This window comes from Acanthaster planci, linkage group LG20, assembly GCF_054643075.1.
Source record: "Acanthaster planci isolate LZ-2023a linkage group LG20, COTS_SCS, whole genome shotgun sequence".
NCBI classification, from domain to species: Eukaryota; Metazoa; Echinodermata; class Asteroidea; order Valvatida; family Acanthasteridae; genus Acanthaster; species Acanthaster planci.
In genome coordinates this window covers 4,435,004-4,460,313 of record NC_141796.1, presented here as the reverse complement: position 1 = coordinate 4,460,313, position 25,310 = coordinate 4,435,004, and the positions used below count along the sequence as shown (strand labels likewise).

The 25,310-nt window shown below is 40.1% G+C and overlaps 1 protein-coding gene across 7 annotated transcripts in view; it reads left to right on the top strand.

Moving 5' to 3' along the window:
• Positions 1 to 25,310, top strand: part of LOC110986848 (histone-lysine N-methyltransferase SETDB1-like) — a 163,072-nt gene that overhangs the window by 110,031 nt on the left and 27,731 nt on the right. For 6 of the 7 annotated variants that reach the window (XM_022249096.2, XM_022249097.2, XM_022249099.2 and 3 more), the window contains exons 22-30: positions 2,283 to 2,467; positions 2,834 to 2,861; positions 4,899 to 5,047; positions 5,448 to 5,579; positions 7,216 to 7,340; positions 14,201 to 14,305; positions 14,908 to 15,050; positions 15,181 to 15,289; positions 19,092 to 19,190. In XM_022249096.2, coding sequence (XP_022104788.2) covers positions 2,283 to 2,467; positions 2,834 to 2,861; positions 4,899 to 5,047; positions 5,448 to 5,579; positions 7,216 to 7,340; positions 14,201 to 14,305; positions 14,908 to 15,050; positions 15,181 to 15,289; positions 19,092 to 19,190 — 1,075 coding nt within the window. The remainder of the gene's footprint in view (positions 1 to 2,282; positions 2,468 to 2,833; positions 2,862 to 4,898; positions 5,048 to 5,447; positions 5,580 to 7,215; positions 7,341 to 14,200; positions 14,306 to 14,907; positions 15,051 to 15,180; positions 15,290 to 19,091; positions 19,191 to 25,310) is intronic. The other variant, XM_087130865.1, reaches the window with a different exon arrangement.

Here is a 25,310-nt window from a genome sequence, read left to right as displayed (position 1 = left end):
TTACATGCATTTTTCCCCCGGTTAGGTATCCTGACATGGAAACCTTACACTGGATAAAAGACCATGTGATCAACATATCGCCAGACCGGATATGATAGCGGTCATGCTGTCTCACAACAACTGATTGGACTCTGCTCCCTGGCATAGTCAGGGCACTCTTCGTTATGTTATGAGAACTCCATCGAGCTCTTCTCATTTGCAGACAAGACCTAGCTCTTGGTGTTTTCCACCAGAGCACCACATCTGTGGGCATCTCTGGTTCTCCCCGAGATAGAGCACAAATGCTGCTGGACATTACTAATCAGCCCTGGTTCCCAGATAGAACACACTTTTCGCTCACCAGCCATCCATCCTCCTAATCAGACTGGACTTCCTCTTAGCCCAAGTCAGGGATCTTACTGAAAAGGGACACCTGTGGTCCTCCATTTACAGTATTGGATATTGTCCAATGAGCATTTTCTGAGCATGATTTTCTGATGATGCTGCGCCATGTTCGCATGGGTACAGTGCTTCTCTGGCTGTTGGTCATCCGACCGCTATAGCAGATTTTGTCATCTACTTATTTTACCCTGTGTACATGGACTGCTTCTACAGATGAGCCTTGGCCACGATATTTGTCGTCTTCAGAAACAACTCCATCTGTGATGTCATTGCCCTCTGTCATCTCCTGCATTCTATGTCCAATGAATGTCCTCGCACCAAGCAGCTACTTGTGTCTGGGGGCCTAAGCAAAATCCTCCACTTGCTTACTGTTTCCCCTTTTGTTTGAACCCCTCACTGATGTCTCCCTATGGCATGCCAGCACCAACCCAGCCTTCCTCCTGGCTTTGGGTGCCTCCAGAGGAGACAGTATACTGCAAGCTCAATGTGTTTGCCGAAGCTCACTCTTGCTGGTAGCTGCATAATTTGAGCCTCGTCCTGTCCATCAGCTTTCTGGCAAGAAGTTCTACCTCCTCATTGAGCTGCCAGATATATTTGTGCTCTCAATTGCCTCACACACCGGAGGCATTATGGACAAACTCTGGTGCCTAGTCCACATACTGAACTAGTAAAGCAAAGCACTGGATGGGGACTGGCACCCAATGATTCCTTTCTACCACAAGGCTCCGTCACCCAGCAGCAAGAGACTCCATCACCTGCAGGATGTTGTTGGCCATCTCATTCGCCAACCACGTGGCCTAGGAAATCAATCTCATTAAATCCAATGAAACACTTTCAGGGACGGGCTGTCAAAGAACATTCATCAATGCCTCAACATGTCCTTCCCACGTACCTGTATAGATCCAGATGCCATCAATAAAGTTAACTACATTAGACAGACCGAGGAGTAACTTTTGTATCATCCTACTGAACATTTAAAAGAGCACTTATAGTATATACTAGCTCCTGAGGTCTTACAATACACTGGGAATTGTCACAGCCTGCCTTTTTCCTCAAAATTGGGGCAGCAAATCGCTCACCAAACTTATGGCTACAGCCAACACTGAATTTCCAATCCACATCAACACATTAACAAGGCTCTGTAAAATTCTACTGGCTTCAGAGATATCGCTCGAACTTGTGCTACCGCACCACAGGCCTGTCAGTCTTTGCCACACAGAACCACTCCCCAGTACATGTATATAAGGCTACTACTGTTAAACAAAGCCTCAGTGAGGAAGTACTATAAAACACTATTCAGGTCCCCATGCGGGTGTGAACTATAGAGGACCACACCTTACTTTGCATTAAAGAACATATAGGGAAATTGGGCCCACTTGGCTACATTCAGTTTGGGTCTCTAAATTAACCAAATAGTTGGCCTAAAATATCACTGACTTGTTACATAGTGTTTAATGAAATGCATCCTAGAACCAGTCATAGCTATGATAGATTGTACTGTTACGATTCATCATGGGTCAATGATAGATCATGAGTTACGATATATTTAGTGAAATCGACTCCTGGACAGGTTGTAATATTCTTTAGTAATTTTTTTCCCTCTTAAAAATCACAATGAAACATTTGAAGATTGTGTGAAATGTGATTGTTTCTTTACCTTTCTTCACAGACTTCAACAATATGTGTATTGGGGTGGTTCTTGTGCATTTGCCCTGATACTCACTTAATTCACAATGTTATTGTCCCCAGACACATACACATTTTTCACATCACTGTACATTTTATTCATCTTTGGTAGCTTTTCACAACTGAAAGAAATGCCGTGCTTGCTTTACATTAATGAATGGCCAGATTTAAGACTTCAAAATTATGAATTTGATATTGTTCCATTGGTATTGCAGTTTCCCATCAGTGCAGTCAACGGTGTGTGCTTGGTTTAATACCAGACGAAAAACGGAAGCAGAAAATAAGAAAGCAAAACCCTCTTCATGTTCCTAGTATGTATGGTTGGGTGCGACGTCAAGCAAAGCAGAGAGGTACTGGTAGAAGACACGTCATCTATCGTGCGCCTTGTGGTCGTAGTTTGGTAAGTAATACAGTTACTGCTAGCTGAATTGATCAAAGTTGTGAATTTGTCAAATTTTAGCTTGGATGAAAAGGAAAGTGAAAATTCCAACATTATCTTTTGAACATCAGTTTTTCCTTTCTCATTATCTGTTGAACCTTTTAAAGGCCGATAATTTTGGCTGTTTTGATCCGTTCACAACCTAGCACCAGTATTAGTTTATGTTTAATTTGCATTTTTAAAGGCATTTTCTACTTGGGAAATGAGCATGTGCCCTGATGTTCACAGAACATTTATGGGCTGTTACACACTACAGGTATATGCATTTGACTTTTTGAAAATTGCATCCAAGTATCTCAAGCAGCATTTGATTTTCTCTTCTCCCAGAGAACCATCTCTGAAGTTGACCGTTACCGTGAGTACAGTACACCTGCAATGCCCTTTGCACTGATAAATATATACATGTATATAGGACCAGTTTGGTATACACAGCTGACAAACTGGAATTTTCAGGAATGTACTCCTCTCTTTTGTAAGTGTTTGTAGTCATATTCTTTAATTAAAAAGAAACAAACGTCCAGTGGAAGAGTTGTTTACGGTTGTTGGTTGCTTTCAACATTTTTTTTATATCAAAAAGTGTTGAAGCAGCAGCGATGTGATTTCTCTATTTTTTCCAAATTCTTTTGTAATGTACTCTGGATAGAAAATGGGTTGTTTGGTTATATGCTAAATATCTCTGGTGCATGATTAACATGGTGCCAGAGAAAATGTTTTGCAAAATGTATATACAATATAACAATGGATTGGACCTGTAACAAGTCTAATAAACAGAAGTTTCAAGTACCTGATGGAAATGAATGCAATGCATACAGTGGAATACTGATAGATTTGACTAAACATGTTTCTCCATGAAGTGTCCACCTTATGGATGTATTGAAGTTGTCTCGTGCACATGTATGGCTGAGTCAGCATATCAGACTCAGTTTTTACAAGGGGACACAGAGACAAAGGAATTGGATTGAAATCCATTTGAATTGGTTTGAAGAAAGTGTGGAGTTTTTAAGTTGCAGTGTCTCAGTGTCTTAAAAATGTTAAAGATGAAAAAGTTTTGTTTACCACTTGTGATGATACTTCCAGTTCTGGTTTATGTGCGTGGCTGGTGGAAAAGTACTGAGAAACAAAGGTGTTGCAAACTAGAGACATTTTCCAGTGATGTTCTCTTCAAAGGCCATCAGGCCACTTACTTGCTGCCGGGTGCTTTGAAAAATGCAGTGCATCCATACAGGTTATTTTCAAGATTTTCAGTTTTCAAAGCTTTTGTCCCCAGTGGTAATCTGCTCGCGCTGAATGCCACAAATAGTGGTATAATCTTTCAAAACAAGGACGGATTTCCCCGATATTGACAACAGAAAAAATGTTGGCCTTCCCCAGCAGCTCAGTCTTTTGTGCCAAGCACAGTCTTTTGTTACAAAACCCAGCTCTTTTGTCCCGGTTTCAGGCTCCCCGGCTTCGTGTATAAAGCCTAGGTGCTCGAAACAGGTCCCCCGGCAGCAAGTGGTTAATATAGAAAAGCAAGGGTAATATTGATTGGATTTACTGCATGATATTTGTTACATATACTTAAAGTGAATTAGAATGATAAATCTTTGAATCTCGAAACCTAGATGCTGAAAAGAAATCATTGTTAACAAATGCGAATGGACATAACTGAAACATTCAGTACACTTTAATTAGTTGAATGAAAACAGAATGGCATTGTCTTACAGTGAAAACCAACTCAATTTCAGAACATTTGTCAAAGTTCACTTGGAATCAAATAAACATTACATCAAACTTATTTGTTGCTGGAGCCCAGACTATGCAGGCTTCATTCTTCGTGCTTACAATTAATTTGTCTGCAATAGCAACTCACATTCCTGGTTCACTGCCGAGGCTAAGGCCAAAGCTTGACCATCAAGGCTAGGGTCAAGGCCCTGAAAAAACACTGCGATGAAATAAGATCCATTCTTACAAAATTGTTGGTACCTAAATAAGATGATCAGAATTTGTGGATTTTTTTTCAAAAATGATATGGAACAAATGTGTTCCATTTTGTAGAACTCTGAATTTCAAGGGATCATGTTGCCCCCTGTTTGGCTGAGTTTAACTCAGATGGTTTTTTTCTCAATCTTGACAGTTCTCTCATAAGCAACTACACAATTGAAGAATAATGTAAAGAATTGGTTGCTTTTTTCAATTTTTTTTCTACATCAGAATTTTTATTTTTTAGAGTTACTTGTAAATGTCCTATATGCAGTTCTGAGTGCAGATGTGGACACATTCTCTTGTGCTTTGAGGGTCCAACTCTTTAAGGCCTCATTGGCTTTAGCTGTGAATGACTGAACCTTTGCTCCTTAACTTGCTTTAAATTGAAAAAGTTGTTATAATTGACTCTTATATCATTTTCATATAGTTACAGAAACCAAGATGGAGGAGATTTGTGTAGATGCATTCACCTTTGATCCGTTTGTTTACACCGAATTGTGTAAATATCGCATTAGCCAACGGCCTTTCCTTCAGATCAATGATATTTCCAAGGGTGCTGAACCAGTGCCTGTATCGGTATGTCTGCTGCTTACATTCAGTCCTTGTTTTCAATTAAAAGATTAGACTCTCACTTCATTATTCCTTATACACGTACATGTATGTTCCTACTGGAATACATCATTCTACATTTTCTTCTTTCAATTTTAGTTTAAAGTAAATTTGTATACTCTCAATCTAATGGTTGTATTTTAGGTATCAATTCATTATGGGATAACTTGCCTGTGTTTCGGCAAATATAATTTTTAGAACTGTTGTCTGATCATTATACTTTGTTAGTGGGTTCACAACCCTTCTGTATAAACATGCATTATGCACAAAGTTGTCCAATTAGTTGTTGATACTTGATATATTTGTGTACTGTAGCAGTGGATGTAGAGGGCATGTTTGATATATCATGATATTCGTCATGTTCCAGTTGGTAAATGAAATAGATAATGAGCAGCCGCCAGATGTCCGGTACATAGCTCATCGCCAGCCAGAAAAAGGATCTGTGATTATAACTGATCCAGAATTTCTCATTTGCTGCGACTGCACTGATAACTGCAAGGCAAGTTGAATTGGCTTATCTGTATGCCTTTTGTATCAAGAATGAACTGATATTCACTATGACATTAGTCTGTCATCATTGTTGAGATAATGATAGTGGATTTCACAACGCTGCTCTAATGAAGAGAATGAAAACGTCTTTTAGTACATGTCATGTACTGTAGATTCCCATTATAGCTCTCCCTGATATAACGTTCTTACCAGTATAGCGCTTTATTTTCATTTCCCCAACTGCACGCCCATTCACCATGTACATTTTTATGTGGTTATAGCACTCCCATTTACAATGCTTTTCGGAATGTACATGTAACACTCATGATTTTTGGGCCCGAGAACCGTGTAAAGCATGTAAAATAATTCCACTTACCGCTCTCTCCACCTTGGAAAATCAGTTTCTTTGAAAATCAATGCATTTCAAACTGCATCACAAGGCCGGTTATGTTTGGCCAGCCATCCTGGACACAAGTAGTTTAGCGATCACACCATGATAACACAGGGTGCAGACATGCACTGGGCCATGGGCACATGGTTACTTGGAAACATGGTTATTGGGAAAAATCAGCGATTGGACTGTCCATGAATGGGTATGCAGTAGCAGTCAGGATGTCACGGTGGGTGTAGATGCAGTTATAACACTCAATTCTGTTAGGTCCCCTTGAGAGCATTATAACGGGAATCCACTTTTCATATACATGTACATGTACATGTAATTTTACAAACTGGAAGATTTAACGATAACATAATGTTGAATTGCAGCAGGATGTGCACAACAAGGTTTTCATTTTTAAGCGAAATTATGAGGTAAAATAAGTATAGTCCATTTTTCAGTGAAACCCACAGCAGCTCCAACATGAGATGTGATATATGTTAGCATAACATTTATTTGGCTTCATTTTCAGCAGAAATGTGCTTAAAGCTATTGACTGGTTGACTGATAGATCAGTTGATACAATTCTAACTAGCAAAGCCCTGTGAACTTGATCAATCAAACAACCTGACAATATCAGCTGACCTTATTTCCTGAAACTTCATCATTTATCCCACCTAAGACCCATAAGACATGACTGCTGATTGGGCATTATTAGTTGCCAAAAATGCTCAGTTATTATACACGTACATGCATATGCTTGTATGCAATACAAGCATCTATTCCATGTGTAACATGACAATGAAGATGGCAGGAATGCTGCAGTTCGGTTTGAAAGGTAAAAATATTGAACTTGTAAGGGTACCATATCAAAACACTGCTCTGCATCAATAGCAGTTACATGACTCTCTTTGACTTATATCTTCATTTCAAAAACATGGTTACTGAAGAATTGATGGGTCTTTGAAGTACAATTTCTACGTGGAATTATAGCAAATAACTATGGACGTGGCATATTGCTGCCAAGTATTGCTGCTAAGAAAAGAGTAGGTGTGTAAATAGAAGAGCAGCATTGATAATAGCTCATGGAATATTCAGATAATCTTCAATCATTATAAAACATTTCTTTCGCCTGTTCTACCAATATTCAAAGACACCTCACAGTTGATTACAAAAAACAAACGTGTGTCTTTGAACTTTATTGCCTCTTTTTCAGTTTTTAAGCTTAACTTTTTATGTATAGACTAATGTCGGGTTACAATTTCAACAGGATAATACAAAGTGTGCTTGCAGAATGCTGACCCAGAAAAGTGCAGAGGATTTTCCTGAACTTATTAAGAATTCCAGTGAGACCGGCTACAAGTTTAGACGTCTTTATTCAATGGTGCCAACTGGGTAAGCAGCTAGATAGGTGTCTTAGATGTTCTTGGATAAGGATGTGTGATTTTATTTGACATTAACAAATAAATGCTACATATGAAAATGCTGATGCCCTGCATCTACTGCCTGCAACCTACACAGATTACCAATACCTATGCATTATTTCCTTGTCCATTACTTCCATTCACTAAAATTTTCGATCACCAATAGTGCGCCCCCACTCACTAGCCCCCCCCATGAAGGAGTTGGCAATATTCATCCTCTTTTTCTCAGTGCCATTATGTTGTGGAATGTCTTGTTCCAGCTCCAAATTTTTGGGATTTTTTTCCTTCACTGATGTGTGTTTTGGTGTTAATCCTCTATCACCTTGTTTGTTTATTGGTTCTGACTCTCGTGAGCAATAAGATTGTTCCTTTTTCATTTTATTTCTGGATATTTTACTGTTTCCTTTTTAGTCTTGCACAGGTGTTAGACTGACCTTGTATTGACCTTTTTCAGAGTTTGCCAGGTGGCGCTATTGCTTTGGATAAATATATTTCTGTTACTTCAGAATAAATATTAAGTATGTGTGTTTGTTTATTCTGCTTGTTTGTTTATATTCTATGATTCGCCCCAGTTGTGGCATTCTTGTTTATAATTTGATTAGTTTTTAGAGAGCAGTTGCTTAGTTATTATACGGATATTTGCTTGTTGATTGTTCATATAGCCGGGTATTTCGGCATTTCTGGTTTCTTTAAATGTCTAATATTTGCTTGTGGATTTTTCATAATTGCCCAATATTTCGGCATCTCTGGCTTTTCCGATTTCTCTCTGTGTATTCTGTATTTTAGACGATCAAAAACCTGAAGGAAGTTCGAGTTAGTCTTCACCCCGCTTCGAGATATTTGCCCGGTTGTGGGCCAGGGATCACTTAATTAGTAAGGACAGTGGTGCATTGGTTTTGGTCCTTGCTAAGCTAGGAAATAGGACAGTGGGTGGTTAACTATTCCCTCCCGTTGGCCGGTCCGGGATACAGCTGTGCCATACCCTTATTTGCTTCAGTACTGTACTGTCGAGCACAAGAGTTTGCTCTTTGAGCATCAAGTGATATTTGCGAACTCATAGCGGCGGTACTGGTGTAGTATTTGGTACTTACCATGTGCGGCCACAGGCCCTGAGATCCGGTATTAAACTCCATTCTGATCCCGCTCCACAACTGCCTTCATGAGTGAAGTTGAGTCCGCCACTCGAGGGGCCGCTCGGGCAACTCGAAACTCGGCACAACGAAACAGACCTCAATGTGCCGATTGGCGTTATATAGAGCATAGCCTTCATCGAGCTTCAAGCATCACTGGCCCCTATGCTTCACTACTGCCTTCGGGAGCGTAGCTGAGTTTGCCATTTGCGGGGCTGCTCGGGCAGCTCAAAGCTCGCACACCATAAGGCGAGGCGTCAAAAATGTTTTAAGCATTCGCCTGCGTGCAAACAGCAGGAACGCAACTGTCATTGTTAATCCACCCGTCTGACGTGTGCGAACGGCCCACGTTCTGTCCACATTCCTAGTAACAATAGCGCATTCATGGAGCCAGGGGATTATGTGTATACAAAGGAGCCAGGCGAACTACTGTAGAGGGCGACCAGGCAACAGTAAGTATCCAATCTAACAACTGATTGCCCAGTTTTCACTGATCACTGTTCTCAACAGTAGCCAGTTTGCATTGGGAGCGACAATGCGGTCATCATTCTCCTGGGTGGGATTCTTCAAAACAGTTCCGTAAGTGCATTGCATAATACAGCAAAGTGCGTGCGGTCAGTCTGCACTGCAGTGGTGTATTGTGTGATTGTGAAATATATATTTACATGCATTTGGATTTCTCAGCAGGATAATTCTTTTTCTTCAAAGATCGATCAGAAGTACTGTGGAAGAAGCAAAAAAAATGGCAGGCCCGGGAGATATCTTCATTGCGCACTATTCATCTTTAATTTCAGGAAAAGGATGCAAAAGGGCATTTTATCACGGGCTGTACAGCCACCAAGTAACTCAGCACACTTCTAAAAATAAAAATCTGGCCAGCGGCCACAAAGCTGGCCTTAGCAGGTCCAAGAGTCTCCTTGGTAATACTGTTTCTAGGCAACATAGCATAATTCTGACTTGCCGTGAGCGTTGAAAGTGGGGACACTGAGCCCTTGGGGCCTACTCTGTCTTTTGGGCTTTCAGCCTCCCCCTATTGCAGCCAAGTCTCAATGCTTGCAGTAGCTGTGGGTTTTGAACTCCTCACAGTTGGGTTTTACTGGGCGTGGCCTGCTCAAATGTGTGGGTTGCTTGTTGGCAAGTGTTTCCTTACCCTTTGTGGTTGGTTGTTTTCTGGCAACGACATCTCACCCAACCACTATGACAAAAAACAAAACAAAAAAGTGCTCAGGTCCGTTCCAGTTCTGGTAGAGATCTGTCAGCGTCCGGGATTGGGCCCACTCCAACCTATCTGGCCTGTTCTTCATGCAGGGACGCCAAGCCCTTAGGCTTTCAGCCTCCCTCTATCGCTGATCCCCTTCTGGGAGTCACTGTGCCCGCTTGTTATTCTCTGGCTCTGGTTCAGCGGGACAACTCTCTGGCTCTTTCTTCCAACCAAGAGGCTTACTGAGCACTCTATGCCTTCAACAATAGAGGTTTGTTGAGAGCCTTGTTCGGAAACCCATACCACATTCACCTTTTGTTTTACGTTGAAGACGTTTGCAGGGGGGCCATACACATGGACTGACTGTAGGCCAGACAACATTGCAGTTGCACCGTTGCAGACCATTCTTTACCCTTGTAGGAGGAGGCACTCAAGCAGTCACTATAAGATGGCTAGATACTGGTAGTGTGCCCTCGCCTTCCCACCGTCCAATGGTTTGTTGCTACTTTGCATATGTATTGGTAATCTGTGTAGGTTGCAGGCAGTAGACTCTCCCCCACCTAGAGTGGGTTGAGTCTACTGCTGCATACCTACCAGATAACCAATCTCCCTCCCTCCTCCCCACGTGGCCTCGGCCTACTTTTCCCATCGAAAAGAGGACTAACATGGCTGACACTTTTGCAGGGGGCCAGTGAGTGGGGGCACGCTATTGATGATCGAGAATTTAGCGAATGGAAGTAATGGACCAGGAAATAATGCATATGTACTGGCAATCTGGTAGGTATGCTGTAGTAGACTCAACCCACATTAGGTGGTTGAGATTTTAATTCTTTTGATGACCAGATGATTTTCCAAGTTACCAGTCATAAAAGGAGATGATTTGTCAGCTCCCTGAATTCTACCTTTGAATTATACTGGCCAGTTTTGACTTTTACAAGGCCTGCATAAGTTGACACGGGTGTTTGAATAAAATGGAATGACATGTAAAGTTGAGCAATGTGATCTGAAAATTCACTAAGTCCACCTGGTTTAACTACCAGATCGTCACTACAAGCGCATATTTCCCAAGTGCTCTATTGCTATTCGTTAAATATTTTATCGACTGTAGTGCACCCGCCAGCGGTCCACCCCAGGCGTGGCCACTGCCATGTTTGTCCTTCTTTTTCTCAGTGTGTTTTGCTTATAGACGTGTCTTTCGACCTTCTCACTTTCGTCGAGCGTTCTGTGTCGCTATTAAAGCTGATCTTTATCAAACGTTAAGTATTGTAACGTATCATGCTTTTATACTTAAATCTTTTTGTGTCACTGTTCAATTACATTTTTGTAAAAAGTCACATTTTATGTTTGTCTCTATGACTACTACAACCACATATGGTTTATCCCCGCTCCTGGTGATGTTATTTGTACAGCTTGGCCAGTAGCTTGCTTCAGCCGAGTCAGTGCCTTTTATATATTTTTACAGGTCCTTCCTGGCCCGATAATATTATTCTCTGGACCAGTAGTCACCCTTATGGTGATATTTACTTGTTACAAAACCTCTGGCCTGTACAGTGGAATGCCGCTATACCCAAAACTACTATATCGAGCATTCGGCATTGTCCTTGGCTCCCAATATTTTGTGCACAAACCTACCAAACACCATGCAGTTATTGCATGCATTGAATGGACACTGGTTTTGCGACTTTACATGATCGATCAAGTGCAGAAGAAAACTGCACGTAAGCACACCATGGAATTGCACTAACATTAGTCTAAAGAGGGTGCTGCTAATACACAAATCAACCGAGTTCACCACAGCAGGCATCAGAGATTGATTCTGAGCAGTAGCTTCATGACTTTTAGATAAACTTGAAATCAAGTTTGTAACTTAAGTTTTAGGGAGCTTGTCAAAGGTTGAACCACAGTTTGAATGCAGACACTGCGGTTTTCACAGGTCCTTGGCAACCAGCTGACTGTCCACTGCCTGTGCCAACTTACCATGTCAAAGGAACTGACTAACAAAGTCCCCTATTGTTATTTAAATTTTACACTGGGCGCAACTAGTGGAATCCGACCGCGGCAGCAGTCATGCTCTTACCTCACCAAAGGCCTCACCTTTCTGAGACCTGCTTTGCATCTCACCATCACGACTGATGCTTCCCAGTGTGGTAGGGTGTCTCCCTCTATCCCCTACACATCAGGGACTTAGGGTCCGCCGCTTCTTGGGAGTCACATCAACATCGTGGAACTCCAAGTGGTGTTCAATACCTTCCTCCACTCTGTCTGGCCATCAAGAACAAAAGTTTCCTCATCCAATCCGACTATGTGACAGTGGTCTCTTACATAAATTGTCAGGGGGGCACCCACTCCCCAAGGTTATGCCTCCTGATGAGAGAAATGTTCCTCTGGACCTTGGACCATGGGATCAACCTCGAAGCAATGCACACCCCTGGTTCTAACAACACCCTCACCAGGGGAAACATCTGCCCTACGGAGTGGACACTACACCCAGGAGTAGTATGTTCGGTCTTCGAGGCTATAGACGGAGCCCACATCGACCTCTCCACCTCATCTCAAAATGTCCAGCTACCAGTCTTCTGCTCAAAGTTCCCGGACCCACACCACCTCAGGCAACCAATGCTCTCCAGCTGGACCGGAATGTTTGCTTATGCATTTTCTCCAATATCCCTAATCCCAGCCATACTTTGCAAAATCGAGCAGGAACACTACCAAGTCCTCCTCACCACACCCTTCTGGTCTCACCAGCCCTGGTTCCCTTGTCTCACCAGATTCTTATACCAAGCTACTCTAATACTACCACTCAGGCTGGACCTCCTCCACCAACCCAGCTCTGGCATCTTCTACTCTCTGCCCTCTGTCGAAAGGTCGTTCCACTCAGCTGGCCTTTTTGATGGGAAGGTGGCCAGGAGCAGACAACAATCCAAGTGCGAAGTCTACAACAGCAGACTTCAACATTTTACTTCAAAGATGCACAGAACAAGGTGTAGCTTTGACCAGTGCATCTCTGAGGATCATAGCCTATTTCTTTAGGCACCTGTTCAACTCCAATATGCAAGTTAAAACTACCTGCAGTTATCATTCTACCATCTCCCCACCATCCATTGCAGCTTCCAAGAAGGAGCTTCGAGGTCAGACAACAATGCTCTTAAACATATGCTCCATGGTATGTTCATTAAGCATCCTCCTTTGAGACTCCTCATCCCTCATGGGACTTGTCTCAGGTTTTTTAGCTTCTCACATATCAGCCATTGAACCTCTTGGTGATGCCTCTCTCCTCTACACTTCAGTGAAACTGGCCTTCCTCTTGGCAGTTAATTCTTCTTGGAGGGGCAGGGAACTCCACACACTATCCATTGCTGATGATCATATCTGCTGGGAACCTCACAGCGTTTGCCTCATTCCTTCTGCGGGTTTTCTCACAAAAGAATCAAACTAAGTCCTTCCACCCTCTGGACAATTTTGTTTCTGACATTACCAAATACTCAGGTTCCTCAGACAACAAGCCCTGGTATCCGGTTTGAACTCTCAAATGGTACCTTGCCAAAATCAGGAATCTCTGTGGTGCTTCTTCTCAACTCTTCATCACTTGGTTAAGCCTCCGCTAAGGTAAATGACTGGATGTACCCAATCCTTACTTCTGTGAGTCCCTCTCATCTGTACTACACTGTTCACCATCATTTAACTCAAGTGAGGGCCTTCGCCGATCCATTGCTGAGTTCCTGTGCTAATCTGCATATGTAGTGACTTTCTGGGTAAGTTTACCGCGCTGAACTTCCTCCCCACAGCAAAGCAGGAGGAGTCCGCAAGGTTATACTTACCCAGACAGTCACGGTCCTCCTGTCCTCCCCACTTTCGGCTTTGCACCCTCAGGAAAAGAAGGATGAACATGGCACCGACCACGCCTGGGGTGAACTGATACAGGGCACATGACGGTTAATAAAATATTTAGCGAATAGCAATAGAGCACTAGGGAAATATGCATATGTAGTGATTTTCTGGGTAAGTATGACTATGAGGACTCCTCCCGCACTGCTTGGGGAGGGAAATTCATGAAATGAGAAAGTTGCTAAATCTGTATCATTTTAAAGAAGGATTTTGATATTCAGAGCATTTCAAGCATTGTGTTTGACACCAATGGCTATAGTACACATTTTTTTAGCCATGAGACGTGTTAACAGTTTTTATTCACTGAAAAACATTGTAACGTTGACGCAAGGATTTCTCAAATGTTATCCTTTCACTGTTGCAGCACCAACATTTTGGAAATGTATAATACCCAGTAATTACGCAACAGATCTTGGACAAGAAAAGGACCACTCCATCTCTCCATCTTTTGCCTATTGATAAATGCATGGGAGATACATTTCACATTGCAGTAGTCAACCATTTTTTTTTTAGATTCTAGACCTCTCAAAGCCATAATCTGAGTCCACATAGTACAATTTTGTTCTGACTGTATTAGAACCAAGTTAATGGAGTGTTTTCTTACCCTGATATTAGCATCTATGAGTGTAACAGCAAATGTACCTGCAACAAGCAGTGCCACAATAGAGTGGCCCAAAATGGACTAAGTCTACGTCTGCAAGTTTTCAAGACTGATAGACGGTGTGTAGTCATATCACAACTCGTTTCAGTTATTAGTGTGATTTTTTAAATGTTCACAATAAAAAAAGGATAATGAGTTTTATAAGACATTCAAAGTTACTCTCTCTGTAAGGCATTTATTTTTGAAAGAAAATTTTAAAGGAAAAAGTAATTTGACACAAACCCCTCAAAAACCTGGTCATTTTCTCATGAAAAAAAGCATAAATTGGCATCAACCAGTTTCATTGTTGTATTGTTCACTTGCTTCAGAATTAGTTTGAAATGCATTGCTCTGTTGGATAAATCATTTGGCATACAGATTTTCCATTTCTTACAGTGCAGTTTTTGCGTAAGAAATATAAATGATACAACTAGATACAGGAAATGATACAACTGGTACTCCACATGACGTGTTCTTTTAAAGCAACTGAAGTCAGTACAACAGAATGGTTTTCAAATGCATTGTCTTTACTTTATTAAATTGCAGAGTTTCTGTGTGATTTGTAAAAGTGTGCTGGGCTTAAGCTTAGCAACACAAGTCAAATGTGCATACGCATGTACTCGAAAGTATAAATATGCATTGTATGTTTATGTTGAATTGTCTTGTGTTTTATTGGGGACAGAGGTTGGGGTCTGCGTTGTTTGGATGATATATCCCAAGGGGCCTTTGTCTGTACATACGCGGGTCAGCTTTGGGGAGCAGAAGAAGCTAATCGAAGAGGACAGGAATATGGAGATGAATACTTCGCTGAGTTGGATCACATTGGTGGGTTTTTTTGCCGAAATGTACTATTTATAAATTAACATCAAAAAATTTTATTTGATACGTACTGTATGTGTTTGTGAAATTAATTTGGAGCTCTGTTTGACTTTTTTTTTCTTATTTTCATTTGCAGAGGTTGTAGAGAATAGCAAGGAAGGATATGAGAGTGATCCAATGGAAGATGAAGGAATCTCAGACTCCAAAGAGTCACTATCAACTAACTCAAGTGACTCAGATCAGTGGTAGGGTACTTGTGCATTGGACATATCAGTAAAGCAACTTATGACAGTTGATTTTATATTGATGCAGATTTGTTGAAATAAAACAAAATAATGAAACTTTCAAGATTTCAAGATGATATTTAAACTCAATATTGAATGACTGGAGGTCCGAAGAGAGAGTGTTCCCTTAGACAAAACTGAAGATTGGGCATATAAGTAGATTCTTGGCAACAACAAATTGTGGCACGGGAGACATACTTTAACAGTATTAAGAAATTGATATCATATTGATCTCACAAATTATTAAGATCAAACTATTTAGAAACGAGATGAACGTGGTTGTGAACAACCACTGAGCTGTTTCGGAACTTTCTGTTTGGTAATGACGTCATCACAACGTCATAACTTTAGGAAAATTCTTTCATGAGGGTCTTTGTTGCGTTTAACTTTGATGTTGATCAAACCTCTGATAATTGCCCAAATGGTGGCTTGAAAATGTGTACGAAGTCAAGGGGCTGAAATGAATATTGAAAAATCACCAGTAAATTACATGACACCTAATCAAAAAAGCTGCTCCTTTATGATGTCATGTGATTTGCATTTAAACTGAAAGAAAATTCTGAAATATTATTTGATATTCAGACTCTTGGGTATCCTTGTAATCAAATGAAAAACAAGATTTTTTTTTTCGTTGTCATAGTGATGCTCAGCCAAAGTTCAGGACTACCCTCATTAAGATCGATAACATTGCGTTGTAAAAAAACGTGTACAAACCCCATGGGGAAAACTGCAGCTTTAATCTCACGTGACCCCTGATGATGTTATTTTGACAATTTTTCTTTGGGAGCCTCTCTTCATGAGGGACTTCAAGTGTACATTGAAGGAAATAATTCAGATTGACCAAAGTTCCAAGGACAGGCTGACGAAAAACGTGTACAAAACCTATGGGGGAAGATTAAATATCCAAAAATTAATTTTAAAAATAGGTAATGACGTCATCGTTACATCATAAATTTGGCGAAATTCTTTCTTCAGGATCTCTGTTGTTTGTAACTTTGAAGTTGTTCAAACCTCTCAAACTAACCCAAATGCTGGCTTGAAAACGTGTACAAAGTCAGTGGGCTAAATTAAATATTGAAAAATCAAACTAAATGACATGATGACATCATCATGGTGTCATTTCTTTTGAAGAATTCTTGCATGAGGGTCTTTGTTGGCTATCACTTTGAAAGCGATCAAACATTGCGAAGGTTTGAAAATAGTGGCTTGAAAATGTGTACAAAGTCAATGGGAAAAATTAAATATTCAGAATTCAAAAAGAAATTGCGCGATGGCGTCATCGTCACAAATTTCTTCTAGGACCATCCTTGGATGATTGTCCAAAGATGTGCCAAGTTTGAAGTCAATCAATAATTGCAAAAGGGTAGAAGTCCTGCTCAGAACAAAAACCTATGTTAAGGAATGGGATTTGATGTGAAAGAAGAAATAAAAAAATTAAAAGAAAAAAATAATTAACAAAAACAATAGTTGTTTTGGCCGCTGCCCGAAATAGCTAAAAATGAAAACGAGATGAGCGTTGTGTTTGTTGGTAAATAAACACTGAGCTGTTTTGGGTTTTTGTGTAAATGCTGGTTTTGTGTTTGAAAGATATAGATGATTTGTGTTTTTTTATGAATGAGACCATAGATGGTAAGGTTTGTGGCATATGTGTGCATGTTTGCTGCATTTTCTATGTGTACAAAGTCTAGGTGGGAAATTTAATATTCAAAATTCAATTAAAAGTCATGTGAAGACGTCATCTCGACGTCATTCATTTGATAACATTTTTGCTACAAGGTTTTTTTTTTTTACAAAATATTACTTCATATTCAGACTCTTTGGCATATTTTAAGTCAACAGAGCGTAAAGTACCCGATTTCTCTTTCATTCTTATAGTAATCTTCAGCTGAAGTGAAAGACTACTCGTTGACTTTTGTGAATTAGAAAAACGTGTACAAAACATATGGGAAAAATAAAATATTCAAAAATCAATATAAAAGGAGGTGATGATGTCATCATGACGTCAGTCCTTTCTAACAATTCTTGCATCAGTGTGTTTGTTTGCTATCACTTTGGCAATGATCAAACATCTTTCAGTTACAAAAATTTTCGCTGGAAAACGTGTACAAAGTCAATGGGTCTTACACTTGTTTGCAGAAGCACTGTTCCTTTAAGTTCATGTCACATGATTTGCGCTTAAACTGAACACTTTATGAAATATTACTTCCTATTCAGACTCTTAGCCATATTTCAAATCAAATAACACATCGTAAAGTAACCGGTTTTCTTTTGTTCTTATAGTAATCTTGCGTCGGAGTAAAGGACTACCCGTTCACTCATGTTATTTAGAAAAATGTGTACAAAACATATGGGAAAAAATAAAATATTCAAAAATCAATACAAAAATAAGGTGATGACGTCATCATGGCGTCATCCCTTTGCAATAAATCTTGCATCAGTGTCTTTGTGGACTTTGGGAACGATTAAACATTGCAGAGTGACCAAAATTCTGGCTCGAAAATGTGTACCAAGTCAACAGGCTTTTCCAGGCTAGCAACTGCAGGAAACTGCTCCTTTAATTTTAAGTCAAAACTGGAAAAAAATCATGAAATATTTGATATTCTGAGTCTTGGGTATAGTTGCAATTGAATGGAAGGGAAAATTTAGTCTGATTTCTCTTTCGTTCTGCTAGTAATTCTCGGTCGAAGTTGAGGTGTGCTCACACATGATCGACAAAAATCAAAGCTCAGGTAGTCTTAACGTTCTTGTGCAACAACGCCATCTATGGTTTAATATAGGACAGTTTGTTGAAAATTGAAGCCCCACCCGGCAGGTGTAACCGTAATTCTGCATTAGCGCCCTCATAGGCTGATATAGGACAGTCCAAAAACTCTGCAATCTGTGAACTAAGTCTATGGCAAAATTAATTTTTCAAAAATCAATAATAAATAAACTAAGTTATCATTGCGAATTTTTCTTCTAGGACCATCTTTGGATGATTGTTGAAAGACCTGCCAAGGTTGAAGTCAATTGAAAATTGCAAAAGGGTAGAAGTCCTGCTCAGAACAAAAACCATGTTATGGAATGGGATTTGATGTGAAAAAGGAAATTAAAAGAAAAATTATAAAAATAAGAATATTTCCTATCCAAAAAAGGAAGTCAAATTGCAAAATGAAATAATATTGTTTATCATGAGTTTTCCTTGAGTCACCCATGAGTCATCACTTAAAATAACATACAACACATGAAACATTCACACTGGTTCCCACTGCTAAATTGTGACTATAATAGATGGGGCAGGAGATAGCAGTGATGAGGAAAGATGCCCATTTATAACTTTTTGAGAGATACACATGCACATACAAGAATAAAGAGAAATGAATAGGCTTTCCAGTGATACCACATTTATACTTGTAGGCAACTGTGTACTTAAATCTTTGCTTAATCGTTACTGGTGAAAGTCATAAAAGTGAGAAGCTATTTGTGGTGATCATAATGTGCAGTTGTGTGCATTAATGAAACTGCTTCTGTTCCTGCCTTGTTCATCATAAATCTGCCGTCCAGTATGACTGAATATTTCAGTATTCTGTCGTTTGAAAGGTTAAGGGTTGGATATCTAATTATTTGATTTGATTCAGCCCTATTAAGAGACTTTAAGTAAATATTGTCATTAGCAGATAATTAATTTTCTTGAATATCTGGCTTTTTTTGGGAGTATATCAACTTTTATATCCCACTTCATATGACCTCATTTGCTGAGACTGGTGTTTATGTTTCTGTGTAGCCTGACATCTGATGAAGACTACCACATTGGCAGTGATGAGAGTGAGACATCATCTATAGCTGTAGATGTTGAGAACGATTCCGATTACAGTGATGATCTGTAAGTTTCCCTCTAACATTGTTCACATTTCGTCACTGTCACCACATATCCGGAATTTATTTTAATTGAATTAGTCAGATATGCAATTATTTAAGTGTAAACTACATAAAAGGAAGTGTAAATTGCACAAAAGTAAGTGTTCATGTTGGCTTTGATTTCAATATCCAGTCTAGATGAATGCAGTCAGGACTTTTTTCTTTTTAGTTTATTAGGACAGGTTTCTCTTATTCTTTGGTCCTCAATCTTTTGTCAGAAACATTGAAGAGAATGGTTACAGAAATTAACAATATATTTATTTTGGTTCCTCAAAATACTAATTGTCACCTTTTAGTGAAAAGGAAGAAAGAACAAAGTTAAAAATAATGATTTTATTATGAAATTGTAAAGACTTTTTTAAAACTGGTTGGAATTAAGGTTTACTTTTTCCTAGTTCCTAGTTTTAACCACTTCCTGCCGGGTACTCCGGGATCAGAGACGACGTATGGTTTGTATGGGTGGCAGGGGTCTCCAAAGGAAACAGGGCCCTGTAACAAAAGACCGTACTCTGAACAAAAGACCAGGCTGCTGGGCATTACCAGCATTTTTCACTCTCAAAAGTGTTGATAATCCAGCCTTGTTTTGAAACCCTATACCAGGGTTTGGGGCATTGAGAGCGAGCAGATTACCACCGGGGACAAAAGCGCTCCACCACTGCAGCGATGAGCCACACAGCACCGCTGCACGCTAATCTGGCCCCTACTGAAAAGAGGTCAGCAGTGCACTAAGCCAGGTTCGTGAACAAAAGACAGTTATATAACACCGTACAATCTGGGCTCTGTTTACAAGGCTGCAGGCCTGGCTGAAATACTCAGGCGTCAATGAAGGTCACCTATCAACTTAGAGTAGTGCCTGAAGATTACTTCGTGCGCCTATAAACAACCGTTAAATGAAATGATGAATTTTTGAAGGATTTTGAAAACGGAAAAAATGATAGTCATGCCGGCCCAGCATCATCAACATTGAAAAATGCCCCGGCACGAAGTGGTTAACAATCAGGTGGCACTGCAGGTTTGTTTTATGAACTCTTCTGCAGAATATTTCCATTAGGTAAATCAAAAAAATCCCTCTACACCCTAGTGAGCCTTTCAGTAATGCCATAGGAAGCAAAACTAGTGAAACAAATGTCCAAATGTCAAGTTTAGCTATCACCTTAAATCTTGGTTTTTTGTTGCTAGAGTACACGTATATCCTAAACCCTTCAAAATCCTCCATTTGTCCCAGAAAAAAAGGCATTCATTGAATTTGCTCTTTGGAGAAGTGACCACTGCCTCAGACTTCCAAAATTCTCTGGCAATTCCCGCCATCACGTAGGGGCAGTGCTAGTGGTATCCTGGAGCAGTATAGGTGATTTCATGTATAATTGAGACAGAAATTTATGCATGGCCAAGCGTAAACAATGCAGGGTCTAATCCAAAACCTTGACACATTGCATCCTTCACAATCACACATTTATTGCCATTCATTCTCAATCTTCCAAATCCTCCAAAACTTCCTGGAGGATTATGGAGCATTGAGGGCAGTTAGTGATGATATGGTTGACAGTCAGAATGTGACAATACAGAGCACCTGTAAGCATCCTCTGATATAGAAAGTATTGCTTTTCCTGTTAGTATGTGGTATTGAACGAGTATTCATCATGAGACAGTTTCTCGTGTATTACTGAATACAAAACAACAGAGCAACAGTTTCCATTGATGTTGTGATTGATGTTGAGATTTCTGACCTAGTTAGAAAGTCTACATGTAAGACTTGGATTTTAGACTTAAGGACCTTCATTGCTAAAACTGTTCCCCAGATGCTTATGATGATGGATACTTATATCTGGCCTCACTGGAGTAATTCAACTATCATCACTGAATCGTGTCCCCAGGTGAAATCCGAGTCACAATATTTGAGCCATCATACCATTTCCACAAAAAGCACTTTCAAGTGGTTTCATCTGACCACCAGTTGGTCTTTGAATACGTGTAGCTCACGTCACAATGGCCTTTGAATACTTAGTAATTAAATACCTGCAATGTACTTTGTACTGATTTTTGTTTGCTGCAATGTTTATTTCTCACACTCCCCTCCTATATTTCTATCATATTTCTAATGTTTTTGTGCTTGTCTAGTTACCATCATGTAATCTTTTTCGTCCTAATTATTTGTATTTTTTTGTGTTATTGCCATTTTTGGTTTTCCTTTTGTTTGTGTGCTTCTTTTGTTGTGGTTTATTTTTGTTTTATTGTTGTGTCTTGTTGTTGAATGAATAATAATCAGTCTCTATATGTCATCATTCAATCATGGAAGTCAGTCGTGAGTGACTAAGACGTCAGAGGCAAACGTAGGTGGGAAAGTAGCCCGAAGTCAGATGCGCAGATGCAGCCACACTGTGGGCATGCAGCAGCTGTTGATTCAGCAGCTGTTGATTCAGCAGCTCTTGGATCAGGTCGTCTCTCTTTACGGGCTTGACGCTTCAGGTCCAGATCTTGCAGACGCCACTCCTTAAATGCCTGTACTCCCCTTTGGACAGCAGGTCGCCAGGCACTGTGGTCAGTGGCCAAAGTCTCCCACCTACATTTAGTAATACCACAGGATTACGAGGACCTCTTTAGACAATCTTTGTAGTGCTTGAGTGGCCGACCAATGCTCCTGCTGCCAGAGGCCAGCTCTGAGAAGAAGACCGTCATTGGTATATGTGTGTAATCTATGGGAAACGCAATGGGAAACGTAATATGTGGATGTTTCTGTGAGTCGATCATTTTATTCCAACATCATCATATCCATGGAAAGAGCGCAATATGTAAATGTATCTTCTATTCGATCATGTTTTCCAACATCATTCCGTCTGCGGAAAGAATGCAGTATGTAAATATGTCTCTTTGTCTTGTGACATACATGTAGTTTCTCTGCAACAATAGTGCCCACCCAGGCCAGCTACTTCTTGCGTGCTCAAGTGCGCACGGGCGTGCAGTTCACCAACTTTCCGGCCCCTTAGCAATGACAGACTGTCACCCCAGGACTTAAGACAGACAAAAAAGGAGGAAAGATGAGTGGAGTCTCTGAATCCTTGGCAAAGAGGTGTACGGAGGTTGTGGGTTGCCCAAGTACCACAACCTCCCTCTTGGCCAAGCTGCTCTAGCCAAGAGGGATGCAAAACATAAGGTCTTGTCTGTGACTGGGCTGCAGGAGCTGCCAGAATGAAGAAAGAGTTTGCCCCAAACCGCCTTAAGGGGCTCCCCTCCTGACTCCTCTAACCTTGGTCTTTCCCAAGATTACCCACAAGGCAGTGGGACCAAATTACCCATGGCTTGGGATTTGTGGTCAGAGTTTCCCTTCTAGGTGGGTTGCCTCCATGGCTGTTGAGCCCTGCTCACCCAGAGCTGTTGGCTTTGAGGTGCCAGAGACTTGTCTGTCACACCTCTGCTCTCAGTTTCAAACAAGGGCTGGCACAATAAGCCAAGCAGTAGGGGTTTGGTTAGGAGAGGCTTTTGGAGATGCTAACCTAATGGGGTCTTTTAGAAAATGGGAGGTGGCTCAATTCTTCTCACTGCCCCAGTCATCCTAACCCTTTGGCCCCCAGTCTCTACATAAACATACTGAAAAATAACAGCTTTCTGTGGCCAGTAACTAGAGCAAGTACAGGATGGACAGTCTTGATGCCTACTAATGACTCTAAATCCTCATCTTTAGCAGCTTTTCATCACTGACACTTGGTCCTTTATTCACATACCTTGTCACAGGTTTCTCCCCTTCCTGCAAAGATGCCTTGGCGATTTGATGTGAAATACCAAATTTCCTGAAGTTCTTGTATTTGTGGTTCTTACTCATCAGCAGATATTCGAGCACATACAGTTTGCGTTCATGGGTTATCAAAGTGTACATGCATGACAAGTGTACCTACAGCAAATGACCTTTGCAAGGCCTTGTGGAGCTACAAGTAAAATCCAAACTTACATTGTTCATTGCAAGTACCAATCAAGCACTTTTATAGCTCAGTGTGTGCTTATAGCAAGTAGTGTCAAGAAGTGCACATGGATAGGGGACCAGTCAAGCTTGACAGTGTCATTTTGGCTGGATAAGAAAGCAGTGAGTGCCAGTGGCCTGATACCCTGTGTTAAATATCTTGGTTTTCAACAAACCAAGCTGGAAATGTCAGTGAAGGACAGGTTTAAAAATAAAAATTACAAAAAAATTAAATCCACTTCCGTGAGTTTTCTGAATGGCAGTCAAAGGATATGCCTAAAAGAATTTAGTATATTTTTTTAGCTTCTCCTAAGGCAGGAACAAGGACCAGGGAATACAAAAGTCTGATCTTTTAACATTCAACAAAAGATTACCTCAGCTGTCCACATAGACATGCACATATGTCAAATGAAGATACATTTTATCACATCAGATGAGCTTTGAAGCTTTTCATGGTGAAGACAGCAAATTAGTCGTAGAGATTTACGGTAGCACCATGCTACACACCTCACCGCCTCCAGACACAATATAAGCAGCTTCCACATTGGAACCTCTACAATCTCTTGACAATGGACAGAGCATACACATGTACTCTCCTAAACATTGAGTATCCTCCGGTTCTTTTCAGAACCACACACTCTTGTAAAAGAGATACCCTTGCATAGTGCTACCACAAACCTCTGTAACTAATTTTATCACATCCCCGCGCTTAAAAACTGTTCCGTGTTGGTGCATCAAAAAGGTGCACATCTGATTGTTTCAACAGAGTTAAAGCTTAAAAAAAATCAAGTGTACATTCATATTTAAATTTCTTTTCCAGTCAAAAATAAATAAAAAGCTTTTAAGAAAATATGTTGCACGCAGCAAAGGGCATATCTTAAAGACCAACTCCAATGGTTTTAAAAGTTTTGGCAATAAACTCCTATTGTGTTTAGCAGGAATTACATGTACATGTAATCAGACATTACCAAATCATGTCTGTAGTGCATCTGTATTTTTGGTAATTTTGCCAAAACTTTTGAATGGTGTCTTTGAGTTTTATGAAAAATTTCCACAATCTGGCCATTGTTTGTGTTTGAGTTTGTGCTCCTTTTTTCATCATTTACAATAATGCCAAAATGGTCTGTCATTGGTGGATGTACTAGAAATGCTGCCAAAGAACCGGGATTGAAATTCTTCAAGTTTCCTAAGAATGAGAACATTCTTCAAGTTGGTCCTGTCGTCGGCAGCAATGCTCGCTATGCAAGCTGCACGCGCACTGTGGTATTTCCTCTCCACGGTAATACATCACCAAAATCAACATTCATTAGATGCTTGTGACGACATATCCATTTTTACAAAACCAGACTGGACTCACAGGAAAAATGGGTACAAAAACTGTTTTATTAACACCAAAACATGTACTGCAAGAGAGATACTCATATGTGCCATTTTTGTTATTCTTGGCTCTTCTGAATAGGTTTCGATATGAGAAAAGTTAGCATTGTTCAAGTTAGATTTTAATGCATTGAATATGTGCGCCGGTGAAGTTCAGTTATGTTTTTGGACAATCATTTTATGATGAGATAAAAGATGCCTGATTGTGTAGTATCATTCCAATTGCTTTTATACCATTTAAATTAAACTTGGTAGGAATGTCGCAGATGTATGTTTAAATGTTATAACAATTTAAACATATAATAAAACTGTTGATTAGAGCATTTAGTTCTCATTATAACAAATTAATGGTTATTTGGTGAAAACTCTAACGGGTGTGATGTGTTTTTTCCTCACAGGGTGACGCTTTTATAAGCTAAAATTAGCCATTTTTCTTGATCTCAACCCTGACCATATTGCTATCAATATCTAGAAGCTCAACAATTTTCATCAAAATTGGAAGACTTGTGGTCAAAAGCTTTGGTGGGCTGATACGGAGTGGCCCATATACAGCATATACAGCATAGATCTCCACACTTTCTGCTCATTTTTGTAGAGAACACTATTTGGAATTTTAATAATTTGATATCTGTGGAACTAATGCACTAAACCAAGTCCATTTTAAATAACTGTGTATCATGTAATACCAACATGACTGTGAGACATACATCTGTGTGTACAATGTAATTCATTGTGTGGTCTCCCACCTGAGGGACA